Source organism: Bos taurus, chromosome 5, assembly GCF_002263795.3.
Source record: "Bos taurus isolate L1 Dominette 01449 registration number 42190680 breed Hereford chromosome 5, ARS-UCD2.0, whole genome shotgun sequence".
NCBI lineage: Eukaryota > Metazoa > Chordata > Mammalia > Artiodactyla > Bovidae > Bos > Bos taurus.
In genome coordinates this window covers 91,449,572-91,466,236 of record NC_037332.1, presented here as the reverse complement: position 1 = coordinate 91,466,236, position 16,665 = coordinate 91,449,572, and the positions used below count along the sequence as shown (strand labels likewise).

General features: G+C 39.6%; 1 protein-coding gene across 5 annotated transcripts in view; it reads left to right on the top strand.

The window, feature by feature from the left end:
• The window catches only part of PIK3C2G (phosphatidylinositol-4-phosphate 3-kinase catalytic subunit type 2 gamma), a 669,869-nt gene that overhangs the window by 602,359 nt on the left and 50,845 nt on the right, over positions 1-16,665 (top strand). For all 5 annotated transcript variants that reach the window (XM_059886331.1, XM_059886332.1, XM_010805449.4 and 2 more), the window contains one exon: positions 10,318-10,393. In XM_059886331.1, the coding sequence (XP_059742314.1) occupies positions 10,318-10,393 (76 nt within the window). The remainder of the gene's footprint in view (positions 1-10,317; positions 10,394-16,665) is intronic.

Genomic DNA, 16,665 nt, shown 5'->3' with positions numbered 1-16,665 from the left:
AGAAAAGGAAAGATATAAGCATCTGAATGCAGAGTTCCAAAGAATACCAAGGAGAGATAAGAAAGCCTTCCTCAGTGATCAATGCAAAGAAATAGAGGAAAACAACAGATGGGAAAGACTAGAGATCTCTTCAAGAAAATCAGAGATACCAGGGAACATTTCATGCAAAGATGGGCTCGAAAAGGACAGAAATGGTATGGACCTTACAGAAGCAGAAGATGTTAAGAGGTGGCAAGAATACACAGAAGACCTGTGCAAAAAAGATCTTCATGACCCAGATAATGATGATGGTATGATCACTCACCTACAACCAGAAATCCTGGAATGTGAAGTCAAGTGGGCCTTAGAAAGCATCACTACGAACAAAGCTAGTGGAAGTGATGGAATTCCAGTTGAGCTATTCCAAATCCTGAAAGATGATGCTATGAAAGTGCTGCACTCAATATGTCAGCAAATTTGGAAAACTCAGCAGTGGCCACAGGACTGGAAAAGGTCAGTTTTCATTCCAATCCCAAAGAAAGGCAATGCCAAAGAATGCTCAAACTACTGCACAATTGCACTCATCTCACACGCTACTAAAGTAATACTCAAAATTCTCCAAGCCAGGCTTCAGCATTACGTGAACTGTGAACTTCCAGATGTTCGAGCTGGTTTTAGAAAAGGCAGAGGAACCAGAGATCAAATTGCCAATATCCGCTGGCTCATCAAAAAAGCAAGAGAGTTCCAGAAAAACATTTATTTCTGCTTTATTGACTATGCAAAAGCCTTTGACTGTGTGGGTCACAATAAACTGTGGGAAATTCTGAAAGAGATGGGAATACCAGACCACTTGATCTGCCTCTTGAGAAACCTATATGCAGGTCAGGAAGCAACAGTTAGAACTGGACATGGAACAACAGACTGGCTCCAAATAGGAAAAGGAGTACATCAAGGTTATATATTGTCACCCTGCTTATTTAACTTATATGCAGAGTACCTCATGAGAAACGCTGGTCTGGAAGAAGCACAAGCTGGAATCAAGATTGCCGGGAGAAATATCAATAACCTCAGATATGCAGATGACACCACCATTATGGCAGAAAGTAAAGAGGAACTAAAAAGCCTCTTGATGAACGTGAAAAAGGAGAGTGAGAAAGTCGGCTCAACATTCAGAAAACTAAGATCATGGCATCTGGTCCCATCACTTCATGGGAAATAGATAGGGAAACAGTGGAAACAGTATCAGATTTTATTTTTTGAGGGGGCTCCAAAATCACTGCAGATGGTGATTGCAGCCATGAAATTAAAAGATGCTTACTCCTTGGAAGGAAAGTTATGACCAACCTAGACAGTATATTCAAAAGCAGAGACATTACTTTGCCAACAAAGGTCCATGTATGGATGTGAGAGTTGGACTGTGAAGAAAGTTGAGCACCAAAGAATTGATGCTTTTGAACTGTGGTGTTGGAGAAGACTCTTGAGAGTCCCTTGGACTGCAAGGAGATCCAACCAGTCCATCCTAAAGGAGATCAGTCCTGGGTGTTCATTGCAAGGACTGATGCTGAAGCTGAAACTCCAATACTCTGGCCACCTCATGCGAAGATTTGACTCATTGGAAAAGACTCTGATGCTGGGAAAGATTGAGGGCAGGAGGAGAAGGGGACAACAGAGGAGGAGGTGGCTGGATGGCATCACCGACTCAATGGACATGAGTTTGGGTAAACTCTAGGAGCTGGTGATGGAAAGGGAGGCCTGGCGTGTTGCCATTCATGGGGTCGCAAAGAGTGGGACACAAATGAATGACTGAACTGAACTGAACTGAAGATGAATATCAACCATGCATTAATTTATTCACCAAGTATATAATGTTTTACATAGGAAGGATGTTCCATATATTAACAACTGTTAGGGCACATGAACTGATTAATCAGGATAAATGCAGGCCAACAACCCACCTTTTTGGCCATACATGCTTGCATTGGTTGAATGTTTGTTGTGATGGATAAAACTACAGGAGGAGCAGTGGGGAGTGAAGGTTTTCAGGAGTTTGGATCAAAATATACTGAGTTGCTTATGAGGCTTTTAAGTAGAGATGTCCAGTAGAAAATTGACTATTTTCAGTTGAGGGGAAAAGAGAGACTGGAAATATAAATATTGGAGTTTCAGCTAATAATTGGTTTTTCTTGCCATGAGCCTGGATATTACTTAGGGTAAAAATGTAAATATTAAAGAGAAGAGGTCTGAGGATGAGACCATGTAGCACACCAATTTTGAAATTTGAGATGATGGAAGAGAATCAATCTAAGAGACTGAGAAAAAGCAATCTGTTAGAAACTGAAAGAATCTGGTGCCTGGAATTTAAGAGAAGGAAATATTTCAAAGAAGAAGGGCTGATGACATCCTGTTTCAGATGCTACTGATGGGTCAAAAATTGAGAACTGACCACTGGATTAACAAAATGGATATCTTTGGTGAATTTACCAAGTCAGTTTGATGAGAGTGTTGGGAACAAAAATCTGATTAAAATGGGCTCAAAGGAGAATGTGAAGAGAGAAATTTGGGGTAGAAAGAAGAAAACAATCCTTGTAGAATCTTTGCTCTAAGGATGAATGGGGAGGGGAGGCAAAGGAGGAGGGGGAAAATAGTGTGCAGGGAAATGTAAGTCAAGAATTTTTTTTTTTTTTTTAATGAATGATGTATAAGCTGGTAGGAAAATCCACTAAAGAATCAAAAATTGGTGATGCACTTAGCCAGATATCAGAGTGATGACGTAAAGTAGAGAAGAAGGCATGCTATCTGGTGCCCAATCAGTCTCAAATTAGAGCACAGGCAGTCCACCTACGTAGCAGACAAAATGGCAGAGGTATGGTAAGATAATAGATATTGGGAGCTTATAAAAATTCTTCTCTGTGGCTGTTTTGTCTATCAACAAGAAGATTGAAAGATGGAGAAAGCATGTTCACATTTTGAGGAGTGAGGTTAAGACATTAAATAGTCCTATAGGTGAATGGAACACCAAATGGGATAGTGATATGTGTAAAATTGCCAGAAAATCTTGAATGCCAATTCAAGTACCATCGGGTAGTGGGCTTGAGGTGACAGTAAGATCAGTAAGCATGAATGAGTGATTTTCTTTAGCAATATTCTTCAGGCCTGTTACAGTTGCAGAGTTGGCAGAGAGTAACCAGAGTTATTTTGTTTTCATTTTTTGCAAGTGAATGATAACATAAAGGGGAGAAAGGGTCAAAGGAGTTGAAAGGAGTATGCAAGAGAGTTATTATAAGTATCGACCATGAGATCCATATTGGCTAAGGAAGGATATGAGAATATGAGAGGGGTTAAGTTCAGTGTAAAGATCAACAGATTGTTCAAGTTACATAACTAGAGGAAGTGAGCTGAAAAGGAGGGAGCAGGTGCTTGTAGCCTCAGAGTCTAGAAATCAAGAAAATGGAAGAACTTCAGTCATTGATCAAGATAAGATCAATAGAACAAAAGTGAGCAATGGAGTGAGATGCAGAATAAGATTACTGGATGAAATGAATGTTTTTTTAAAAGGATGTTTTGTGTCAATATTAAAGTATATGACTGATTCATGTCAACGTATGGCAAAAACCACTACAATATTGTAAAGTAATTGGAAAGAAAGAAAGAAAAAGAAAAACATAAGTGTGAATTGTGACTGGTACTATAGGAGAAAATGACAATGTTCCAAGATTTTAAATGTTCTTGGAATAAAGGCCAGTGACCTAGAGCTCAGTAGACAAGTGAAATAAGAGGGAGAGGGCTGTGTAGTAGACATGGATATTCAAAGCAAGGCATTTTTAGATAGAAAGCAAGTGTGGAGATTAGAAGAGAAAGGAGATGCAAGGAGGAGACCTACCCCATCACCAGGACCAGGGTTATAAAGGGAAATGTGAGACAGCACTACCATCATTTCAGAAACTTAGAAGGAAAGCAGAGTGGAATACTTGGAGAATAGAATATGTTGAGCTTACAAAGGATTTTGCTGATGACATTCTCTAAGTCTGGCTTCTATTTTTCCTTTCCTCCACAATCCTGCACTGTAAACTTTTTAAGAAATATCTTAGAAATATACTTATCGCATATAAGTATATTGTGTGTGTTAGTTGCTCAGTCATGTCCGACTCTTTGCAACCCCATTGACTGTAGCTCGCCAGGCTCCCCTGTCCATGGAATTTTCCAGACAGAAATACTAGAGTGGGTTGCCATTCCCTTCTCCAGAATATATAGTATATAAGTATAAAATTATTTTTCTGAAAATAATATCATATTTTTCTGTTTATAACTCATCAATATGTCCCAGTTGCTTCACGCTTGTGCAGAAGACTAGAGTGCCCTAGGATTCCTGCAAAACTCTCTGTAGGCACACCGGTCCTCTAGGTATTCTTCATGTCTATAGGTCATTGGCAGTGGTAACACAGTTGAGCCTGGGCATACCAATTATACTCTACATTCTTTTTTATACTAATTTCAATCAGTCAACCCCTTATGAGTTCTGATATTCAGTTTTCTCATTTCTAGAATGAAGTAGAGTTTTTCCTCTGGGAAACCATTACCTTTTGAAGAATTAAACAGAAAAGTAACATTCTTTGTGATGGGAGAATATTGTAGGTATGTCAGGATATTTAGAATAAGTAGCCTTATTCATTAATTGCCAATTGTACTTGCTAGTCATTGAGACAACCAAAAGTGTGCCCATACATCTTTAAGCATCTTACACTGTAGGATAGCTAGATAAAATGCAGGCTGCCCAGTTAAATCTGAATATGAGATAAATAAATTTCTGGCTCAGAGGGTAAAGAATCTGCCTGCAATATGGGAGACCCAGGTTCTGTCCCTGGGTCAGGAAGATTCCTTGGGAAAGGGCATGGCAACCCACTCCAGTGTCCTTGCCTGGAGAATCCCATGGATAGAGGAGTATGGCCCTCTACAATTCAGGGGACTGCAAAGAGTTGGACATAGCTGAGTGACTAACACTTTAAGTTTTCACACTTGAAATATTGCATGGACATCATCTTTTTTTAAAACATATCAGATCAGATCAGATTAGTCGCTCAGTTGTGTCCAACTCTTTGCGACCATATTAAAAAAAAAAATTGATTGATTTATCTGTCTGTGCCAGGTCCTAGTTGCAGCATGCAGGATCTTCAATTTTCATTGTGGCATGCAGAAATCTTTCAATTGCAGCATGTGGGATCTAGTTCCTTGACCAGGGATAGAATCCAGCTCCCCTACATTGGGAGCAGAGACTTGGCCACTGGACCACCAAGGAAGTCCCGAGCATCATCTGTTTTTATTAATTATATCTGGCAGTTCTACATTTGGAGAGCCCTGCAGACTAGGAGTATATCTATAGTCAGTGTAAAGAAGGCACGCATAGAGTTGCTCAGTCTACACGACTAAAGACAGCCACACTGCCTGGTGGTCAGTACAAACTCAACTGAAAACACTGGTTCAGAGTTTCAGTGAAAGCAATCGTAGCACTAACATTTCAATAATTCTCCAAACTCTCCAGTAGTGCAATGTGCTAAAAAGCTGTGGGATACATGCGCACAAGTAAAGTCAAATGTGAAAAAAAATTTAATTATTTTGAAATCCAGCAATATCAACTTTCCCATCCTATCATCATTTTTATTAATTTTTTTTCCCCTTCCATTGACACTGGATCATGTTTCTCATAGAGTGAAAACCATCTTGCCACAAGAAGAAATTAGCGTTAAGCATGTCACCCACACCTGGAATTACAAATGAGGGTTTCAAGGATATGACAGTGTAAACACAAGGGAATAATTAGCTAGTGGTGACATTTCAAACACTAATTGGGGAGTTATTCTGCCTACTACTGAAGTTTAATAACCATTAGGAGGTGAGGTCAAAATGTTGCCAAAATGAGAAGAATAACTGACTAGTTGGCAAAAACCAATGAAGGTCAGATTTCCTTCCACAAATTCTGCACGGTCTGAAATTTGACTTCAGACTCTCAAACTAAAAAACTTGATTTGGTCAGCTCTCTGAATATGGATATATTTCTTGAAGATACATTATTAAACAAGTTCACAAGAGAACAACATGTAGAGATCAAAATTGCTAATCAACTAGTTTATAATGATGCATAAAACTGCTACACAGAGAAAAATATTTCCATTAGAAGATCAATGTATTCTATATCTGAAATCAGACCTGTTTTTATTAATAAATATTTATTGAGTAAAACTACTCTACTAGATATGAGTGAATAAATGATCTCTGCTCTTGATATCACACTGACTACCCTAAATGAGTAGAGAAAAGAGAATGTGATAAAGCTTGGGCAAGTGGGTGGATAGAGGTGGAAAGAATGGAGAAAGGAACATATAGAAAAGCAGAGGTGAGAGAGCATGAGGAAATACAGTTCAGTAGAGTGGTGGCACTACTCTTGCCTGGAAACTCCCATGGACGGAGGAGCCTGGGGGGCTGCAGTCCATGGGGTCGCTAAGAGTTGGACACGACTGAGCGACTTCACTTTCACTTTTCACTTTCATGCACTGGAGAAGGAAATGGCAACCCACTCCAGTGTTCTTGCCTGGAGAATCCCAGGGACGAGGGAGCCTGGTGGGCTGCCGTCTATGGGGTCGCACAGAGTCGGACACGACTGAAGCGACTTATCATCGGCAGCAGCATAGTGGTGGCACAGTGATAACGCATCTGCCTACAGTGCAGGAGATATGGGAGATGTGGGCTTGATCCCTGGGTCAGGAAGATCCCCTGGAGGAGGAAATGGCAACCCACTCTGGTATTCTTGCCTGAAAAATCCCATGGACAGAGGAGCCTGGTGGGCCACAGTCCATAGGGTTGCAAAGAGTCAGACACTACTTAGTGACTGAGCATGCATGCACAGGAAGTAGCAAATCAAGAGAAAAAAAAATGCATTTAGTTGTGTTCTTTGGGGGTTTTAATTATCTTTAGAACAGTCAAGGAAGCCAATAAAAAGATATTTTGATGTAGTGAAGTAGAAGGCTGAGGTTCAAGAGATAGAATGGAGATAAAACTGTAGATTTGCAAATCATTATAATGTCTATTTTTTAAAAATATTTATGTATTTATTCATTTGTTTATTTGGCTACGCCGGGTCTTAGTTGCGGTGTGTGAACTCTCACCTGCACCATGTGGGATGTAGTTCCTTGACCAGTTATCAAACCTGGGTTCCCTGCATTGGGAGTTCAGAATCTTACCCCTAGACCACCAGGGAATATAGAAGCCACCAAAGGGGATAACATTACCCAGAAAGAACATGTTAGAACAATGAGAGAAATGAGCCAAAAGTGAAGGACACTAGATCTGAAGTTATAAGCAAAACGAAAAGGAGCCTGAAAAAAAGTGTAAGAAGAGATGGCAGGACAAATGGAAGAAAAACTGGGAGAACAAGAAAGCAAGTGAAAGAGAATTTTTCACTAAAAATGGAGCAGCTATATATATATAAAGGGCCAAGAAAATCTCTATTGGATTTAGGGGGGGAAAAGACCTTAAACAAGAGAAATGATGGTAAGAGCATTTTCAAAGTTCAATTAATGACAGAAACCTGAGTGTGGTAGATCATAAAGTGAGAGAAAGTTGAAGAAGTGGAATCAGTGTGAGTACTGACAGCTCTTCCCATAAGTTTGTGTTAGAGAGGAGAAAAATAACAGGACTTGAAAAGGACATTAATGACAAGAAATTGTTTTTGTATGAGTATACTTTGCATGGTTTGAGAAATTTTATAACTCATCTGGGGTACCATGTCAGTGTATAAGCTGTCCTACTCTTCCACACTGAGAAAACTTTGACTTTTTTTTAAACTTATCTGGTGGGAAAATAGGATACTGAAAACTGAAACTGAAAGTCGTTCAGTCATGTCCGACTCTTTGCGACCCCATGGACTGTACAGTCCATGGAATTCTCTAGGCCAGAATACTGGAGTGGGTAGCCTTTCCCTTCTCCAGGGGATCTTCCCAACCCAGGGACTGAAGCCAGGTCTCCCACATTGCAGGTGGATTCCTTACCAGCTGAACCACAAGGGAAGCCCAGGAAAAATAAGATGGTACCAGCTAAATTGGGTCCTTATTGTTTTTGTCCAAGTTAATATTGTGATGGCGATTACTCCTTATGGACATATTAATCATCCTTCCCTCTCTTTCTGGAATAAAACTTGGAAGGAATGGAAATGGTGAAGGAAAAATTTCTCTAGGAATAACTGTTAGGGCTATAGTCTTTTTGTGCTTTATGTATACTGTGGCCTCCCTTGCAGTTATTTTTAAATAAAGTGAAGTCTCTCAGTCGTGTCCGACTCTTTGCGACCCCGTGGACTGTAGCCCACCAAGCTCCTCCGTCCATGGGATTCTCCAGGCAAGAATACTGGAGTGGGTTGCCATTTCCTTCTCCAGGGGATCTTCCTGACCCAGGGATCGAACCCAGGTCTCCCACATTGCAGGCAGAGGCTTTAACCTCTGAGCCACCAGGGAAGCCCTACTTTTAAATAAGATGCTATTAATAAAATGGACAGAAATGTAAACATCATAAAAAGAGAAATATGGTTGTAAAGTGAAGGGAAATGTCCATACTTGATTCTTAAGGGAGAGAAAGAAAGAGGGAGGAAAGGAAGAGGAAGGAAGGAAGCAAGCAAGAATGAGAGGGAAGGAGGGAGGGAAAGGAGGAAGGAAGAAAAAGACTATAGACTGGGACATTCTACAAGGTTCTTGAGGAGAAAGGTATAGAATCTGGGACACTGAAGGACATGAGCAGCATTCAGTGGTGTTTTAGTTTGCAAGGGATGCCATAACAAAGTACCATACACTGGGTGACTTAAAACAACAGAAATGCATTGCACCACAGTTCTCGAAGCTGTGAATGAACACCTGAAATCAAGGTGTCACAGGGTTGATTTCTTCTGACAGGTGTGAATGCAGAATCTATCCCAGGCTTTCACCATGGATTGTAGATGATAGATGGCCATCTCCTCCCTGTCTCTCCACACCATCTTTGCAGCATGAAATATGTCTAAATTTCCCCTTTTTATAAAGACACTAGTCATATCGGATGAGAGGTCCACCCTCCACCATATGACCTCATCCTAACTTAACTAATTATATCTGTAGTTATCCTATTTCCAAAGAAGTTCACATTCTGAGCTACTGTGGGTTAGGATTTCAACATTTTGGGGGAGGGTGCAATTCAATTTAGAATAGATGGGAAGAGAGACAGATCTTCCCTTGGAGAAGGAAGAAAAGAGAAAACATGACTTTGTGCATCTGTAGATTTTTCAGCAGGAAATTCAGAAATCTCCATCTGCCTTTTGTTTTTCTCTAGAGTGGAGACAAAATCATCAGGAAAGGAGTCAGAGTTGGAAGCTTAAGTTTCTGGAAAAGGTTGAAAGAACCATTGCACAGAACAAAGCTAGCTGGGGAGGATGGAGAATGTCAGGTGGCTTTGCAGCTAATATGGCATCAGCTTATGATAGTCAAAAGCAGTAATCAGTTATGTAGTGGTGCCCTTCAGATAAAAAAATATAGGAAAGGCTACTTTGCTTAAAACAAAATGCGTGTCAATATAATGGCTTAAAACAAAATGCCTGTCAGTGTCACTAAGGACAAGTCATTCTGATTCATCAGTTAGCCCATTTATTTGGAGTCCAGGTTAAATGTCAGTTTGTTTGTGATCATATCAGTTTAAAAGAGAAGCACACTCACTTCTTTGTAGTAAAATTACACAGAACCAGAATTTCTGCTGAAGCATTCAATACAATCTGTTTCCTCCACTAATCAGATTGTGTTCTAATACAGAGGTCACCTTTTGCATCTTTCTCTTTCTAAATATACCCTAACATTCCATAATGCTTAAAGCTTAGTGAGCATTTCTAGAACTGAACTCTGAAGAGCAATGGTTTTTCACTGAGTGTCTGTGTCCTACTGAGAGTAATTTTTCTCCAAAAGTTTTGTCCAACAGTACACATTTTCTAGAAAAAGGACATGTGAGATTGATGCATAATTATAAAGTTCAAGAGTGTAAACATTGTGGTGAGCTCTAAAAGCGGTGTACACCTGAGCCTCTTAAAGAAATATAAAATAGCCAGATTCTAATCTCGTGAGAGATTAGCTTAATTTAGTGAAAAATTATAGCATTGGCTTAATAGATTTCCTAGTATATTTTGCTTATTTATGGAATATATAAATATAGATATATCTATAAATAAAAACAGGTATATATAAATATTCTATATTTGGGTCAGTGTTTTCAGAGACTAAGAAATAGGAATGATAAATAAATGTATGAAATGAAAAAAATATATTTTGTCTTATTTTTCAGAGTGATTGTGTACTTAGCTTTTTTCTCTCTGAGCCTGTGGAACAAGCAGTGAAAGAATCATCAGCTGTGGACCTAGGCAAGTAATTTTATCATTATTACCATGTACAATTATTGAGTTTCAATATAATTGTGAGGCTTCCCCAGTGGCTCAGTGGTAAAGAATCTGCCTGCCAGTGCAGGAGACCCAGGTTCAATTCCTGGATTGGGAAGATCCCCTGGAGGAGGAAATGGCAACCCACTCCAGTATTCTTGCCTGGAGAATCCTGTGGACAGAGAAGCCTAGTGGGCTATAGGCCATGGGTTGCAGAGTCAGACCACAACAGAGCATGTATGTACAATTATTGAGTTTTAATTGTATAAAAAATAAGAACTATATGTTTTTAATTTTCAAATTAAAATATTTTTTAACAATAAGGCTTTCATAGTCTTTTCAAACCATTTTTAACCCCTTAGAATATGTTTATCAAGTTAAATTAAACCCAGGTGTGTTTGTCTAATTATAATAATTCCATGCTACCCCACTATTAACTTACTTCAGTTAATTGTGCTTTGAGGTGGAATTGCATTTCAGAGAGAGAGATCCTGGTTTCCCCTGCATGTAAATCTTACAGTTTACTCAGCATCTTAGAAAATAACAAAAATAAATATTGGGCAATAATAATGACCATGAATTATCTAGCAGTTTCATACTTATCTTTTAAAGCTCAATAATTATTCCACCTCCTTCATGAAGTCTTATTTTATTAACAGGATCCTAAATGAGCCCAGCAAAATTATCTACCCTATTCTCTGCCAAATGTGTGTTAATTCTAATTAATTGCTCTATCATCTCACATAGATTGGCAAAGACTTTTTAAATATCCTATCAATCTAAAGCATTCTTTAATGTAAATCCATTGCCAGTGGCCATCTAATACTGATACTGGTTTTTATCTCACACAAAATTTGCAAACTCATGATTGGCTAGGCCTCACCACCCCCCACCCCAAACTTCCCTTTGCAACTCCCAGTCTTCCTTTTGTCCACATCCACCTTCGTATTCTCTACCTTTAAGATTAGGCCCATCTGCTCATCACCTCTCTCTGTACCTGATATCCTAGTTACTTACCCCTTATGAGTACAGTTCTCTATAGCCAGATCAAGTCTTATAGTGTGATTGTTTACTGTTACATATGTATTTTTGTGTCTGCCTTGTTTCTCTTGTTAGACTGAAAATAACTTTCAGTCAAGCACTCACTTCTCCATTATGTACTGCTCTACACTAACAAATTCTAAATTAATATATGATAATTAAATTACTTTTATTGTGCCTATATTTTATTCATGTAAGTAATGTTACCCTCTAAGATGCTTTGCTTTTATAGTTAAACCATAAACAGTATTGAGTAAGGAAATTTCTTACATTTCATAGCATGTATCTAAAGAAGAATGATGTCCACAAAATAAAATATTTTTAGAGACTGAGACAGAACTGTGTTTGAACGTCTCCTGTGGAGGTGTGGGTCAGCAGTGGACTGCCACTGGGACGGGGCTCTGGGTGCTGCAGACTTGGGTATGACATAAGCCCTCTTGGAGAAGTCACCATTAACACCACCACAGAGCTGCCAGAACTTACACAGGACTGAGAAATAGACTCTTGGAGGGCACAAACAGAAGCTTGTCTCCTAGGACCCAGGAGAAAGGAGCAGTGACCACACAAGAGACTGACCCAGATTTGCATGTGAGTGTCCAGGAGTGTCTAGCAGAGGCATGGCTTGGTGGTAGCCTGCTGCAGGGCTGGGGGCACTGAGTGTAGCAGTACATGCATGGGATCTTTTGAAGGAGGTCATCATTATCTTCATTACCTCCACCATAGTTTGGCCACAGGTAAATAGCAGGGAGGGAACACAGCTCCAGCCATCAACAGAAAATTGGATTAAAGATTTATTGAGCATAGCCCTGCCCATAAGAACAAGATCCAATTTTCCCCACAGTCAGTCTCTCCCATCAGGAAGCTTCCATAACCCTCTTATCCTTCTCCATCAGACAGCAGACAGACTGAAAACCACAATCACAGAAAACTAACCATTCTAATCACATAGACCACAGCCTTGTCTTACACAATGAAACTATGAGCCATGTCCTGTAGGGCCACCCAAGAGAGAAAGGTCATGGTGGAGAGTTCTGACAAAATGTGATCCACTGGAGAAGAGAATGGCAAACCCCTTCAGTATTCTTGCCTTGAGAACCCCATGAACAGTATGAAAAGGTGAAAAGACAGGACACTGAAAGATGAACTCCCCAGGTCAGTAGGTGCCCAATATGCTACTGGAGAGAAGTAGAGAAATAACTCCAGAAAGAATGAAGAGACAGAGCCAAAGCAAAAACAACACCCAGTTGTGGATGTGACTGGTGATAGAAGCAAGGTCCAATGCCGTAAAGAGCAATATTGCATAAGAACCTGGAATGTTAGGTCCATGAGTCAAGGCAAATTGGAAGTGGTCAAACAGGAGATGGCAAGAGTGAACATCGACATTTTAGGAATCAGCGAACTAAAATGGACTGGAATGGGTGAATTTATCTCAGATGACCATTATATCTGCTATTGTGGGCAAGAATCCCTTAGAAGGAAACGAGTCAACAAAAGAGTCCGAAATGCAGTTCTTGGATGCAGTCTCAAAAAGGACAGAATGATCTCTGTTTCCAAGGCAAACCATTCAATATCACAGTAATCCAAGTCCATGCCCCGACCAGTAATGCTGAAGAAGCTGAAGTTGAATGGTTCTATGAAGACCTACAAGACCTTCTAGAATTAATACCCAAAAAAAGACTTCTTTTTCATTATAGGGGACTGAAATGCAAAACTAGGAAGTCAAAAACACGTGGAGTAACAGGCAAATTTGGCCATGGAGTACAGAATGAAGCAGGACAAAGTAATAGAGTTTTGCCAAGAGAACTCACTGGTCATAGCAAACAACCTCTTCCAACAAGACAAGAGAAGACTCTACACATATACATCACCAGATGGTTAACACTGAAATCAGACTGAATATATTCTTTGCAGCCAAAGATGGAGAAGCTCTATACAGTCAACAAAAACAAGACTGGGAGCTGGCTGTGGCTCAGATCATGAACTCCTTACTGCCAAATTCAGACTGAAACTGAAGAAAGTAGGGGAAATCACTAGACCATTCAGGTATGATTTAAATCAAATCCCTTATGATTATACAGTGGAAGTGAGAAATAGATTTAAGGGACTAGATCTGATAGACAGAGTGCCTGATGAACTATCAACAGAGGTTGGTGACATTGTACAGGAGACAGGGATCAAGAACATCCACAAGAAAAAGAAATGCAAAACAGCAAAATGGTTGTCTGAGGAGGCCTTACAAATAGCTTTGAAAAGAAGGGAAGTGAAAAACAAAGGAGAAAAGGAAAGATATACCCATTTGAATGCAGAGTTTCAAAGAACAGCAAGGAGAGATAAGAAAGCCTTCCTCAGAGATCAGTGCAAAGAAATAGAGGAAAACAATAGAATGCAAAAGACTAGAGATCTCTTCAAGAAAATTAGAAATACCAAGGGAACATTTCATGCAAAGATGGGCTCGAGAAAGGACAGAAATGGTACGAATCTAACCGAAGCCAACGATATTAAGAAAAGATCATAAGAATACACAGAAGAACTGTACAAAAGATCTTCACGACCCAGACAATCATGATGGTGTAATCACTCAACTAGAGCCAGACATCCTGGAATGTGAAGTCAAGTGGGCCTTAGGAAATATCACTATGAACAAAGCTAGTGGAGGTGATAGAACTCCAGTTGAGCTATTTCAAATCCTAAAAAATGATGCTGTGAAAATGCTGCACTAAATATGCCAGCAAATTTGGAAAATGCAGCAGTAGCCACAGGATTGGAAAATATCAGTTTTAATTCCAATCTCAAAGAAAGGCAATGCCAAAGAATGCTCAAACTACCACACAATTGCATTCATCTCACACGCTAGTAAAGTAATGCTCAAAATTCTCTAAGCCAGGCTTCAACAATATGTGAACCATAATCTTCCAGATGTTCAAGCTGGTTTTAGAAAAGCCAGAGGAACCAGAGATCAAATTACCAACATCCACTGGATGATGGAAAAAGCAAGAGAGTTCCAGAAAAACACCTACTTCTATTTTATTGACTATGCCAAATCCTTTGACTGTGTGGATCACAATAAACTGCAGAAAATTCTTAAAAAGATGGGAATATCAGACCACCTGACCTGCCTCTTGAGAAACCTGTATGCAGGTCAAGAAGCAATAGTTAGAACTCAACATGGAACAACAGACTGGCTCCAAATAGGGAAAGGAGTACGTCAAGGCTGTATATTTTCACCCTGCTTATTTACCTTCTATGCAGAAAACATCATTAGACATGCTGGGCTGAATGAACCACAAGCTAGAATCAAGATTGCCAGGACAAATATCAATAATGTCAGATATGCAGATGACACCACCCTCACGGCAGGAAGTGAAGAAGAACTAAAGAGCCTCTTGATGACAGTGAAAAAGGAGAGTGAAAAAGCTGGCTTAAAGCTCAATGTTCAGAAAACTAAGATCATAGCATCTGGTCCCATCACTTCATGGCAAATAGATGGGGAAGCATTGACAGACTTTATTTTTGGGGGCTGCAAAGTCACTGTAGATGGTGACTGCATCCATGAAATTAAAAGATGCTTACTCCTTGGAAGGAAAGTTATGACCAACCTAGACAGCATATTCAAAAGCAGAGACATTACTTTGCCAACAAAGGTCCGTCTAGTCAAGGCTATGGTTTTCCCAGTAGTCGTGTATGGATGTGATAGTTGGACTGTAAAGAAAGCTGATCACCGAAGAATTGATGCTTTTGAACTATGGTGTTGGAGAAGACTCTTGAGAGTCCCTTGGACTGCAAGGTGATCCAACCAGTCCATCCTAAAGGAGATCAGTCCTGAGTGTTCATTGGAAGGACTGATGTTGAAGCTGAAACTTCAATACTTTGGCCACCTGATGTGAAGAGCTTACACACTGGAAAAGACCCTGATGCTGGGAAAGACTGAAGGCAGGAGGAGAAGGTGACGACAGAGGATGAGATGGTTGGATGGTATCACCAACTCAGTGGACATGAGTTTGAATAAACTCCAGGAGTTGGTGATGGACTGGGAGGCCTGGCGTGCTGCAGTCCATGGGGTGGCAAAGAGTCAGACAGGACTAAGTGACTAAAGTGAACTGATTGTCATAATTTATAAATATTCTCTAAAAAACAGTATTAATTGGATAGATTTTTAACAATCATTATTTGTAAACTTGAGTTAACCAGATTAAAAAAACAAATAATAAGAAAGTAGCCAATTTCTAGAGAAGTTAACTTTAAAAAAAAGCTACTAGGTTGGCCTCTATTTTGTCATTAAAGCCCTTAAAGAAAATTCTTTCAAAACATAGACTATGGGTCACTATCAAGTTTTTGATTTTGTGATTATTATTTGTCTATAAAGTGTTTTAAAATACATGCATACAAAAAAAGTAGGGTTCTTATTATAAAAACTAAAATGGTTGTTTCAGAATTCTTTTTGGGTTTTTTTGGTTTGCTTTCTTCTTACTACATCATATAATACTTAAGACTTTTTTGTCAGTGATAATGGACAAAAGTTTTGGTTCTCGATATTTTATGTTACAACAGCAGGACTGCATATTCTAAGCAGGATATGCAAATCACTGAAACAAAGAAGGATTAGCAGGAAGTTGTTCCTTTTTGTATTCTTTAAATTATTTCCTCTTTCTTATTCTGAATTCTGAATACTTTGGTCACAGAATATCAGTTGATTCCAAAAAAGAAGCACACTACTAAGGACACTTCTTGTCAGTCATTTGAAACTTTGAATTGTTAAATAATTAGATGATAAATTTATTCAGTGTATTAAAGTAATGGTTAAATAGGATGACCTGAAGCAAAAATCCCAGACTGTACCATTTTACTACCCCTACTAACGAACTGAGAGTGGATTGAAGTGACTTAGCACAGCACATCTGGACACCTATGTATCTAGGCACAAGACTTGCAAAGATCATATTAGTAATCATTTGTAGTCCCACCTCTGCCGTTGCTGCTGCTGCTAAGTCGATTCAGTCGTGTCTGACTCTGTGCGACCCCATAGACGGCAGCCCACCAGGCTCCCCCGTCCCTGGGATTCTCCAGGCAAGAACACTGGAGTGGATTGCCATTTCCTTCTCCAATGTATGAAAGTGAAAAGTGAAAGTGAAGTCGCTCAGTCGTGTCTGACTCTTCGAGACCCCATGGACTGCAGCCTACCAGGCTCCTCCATCCATGGGATTTTCCAGGCAAGAGTA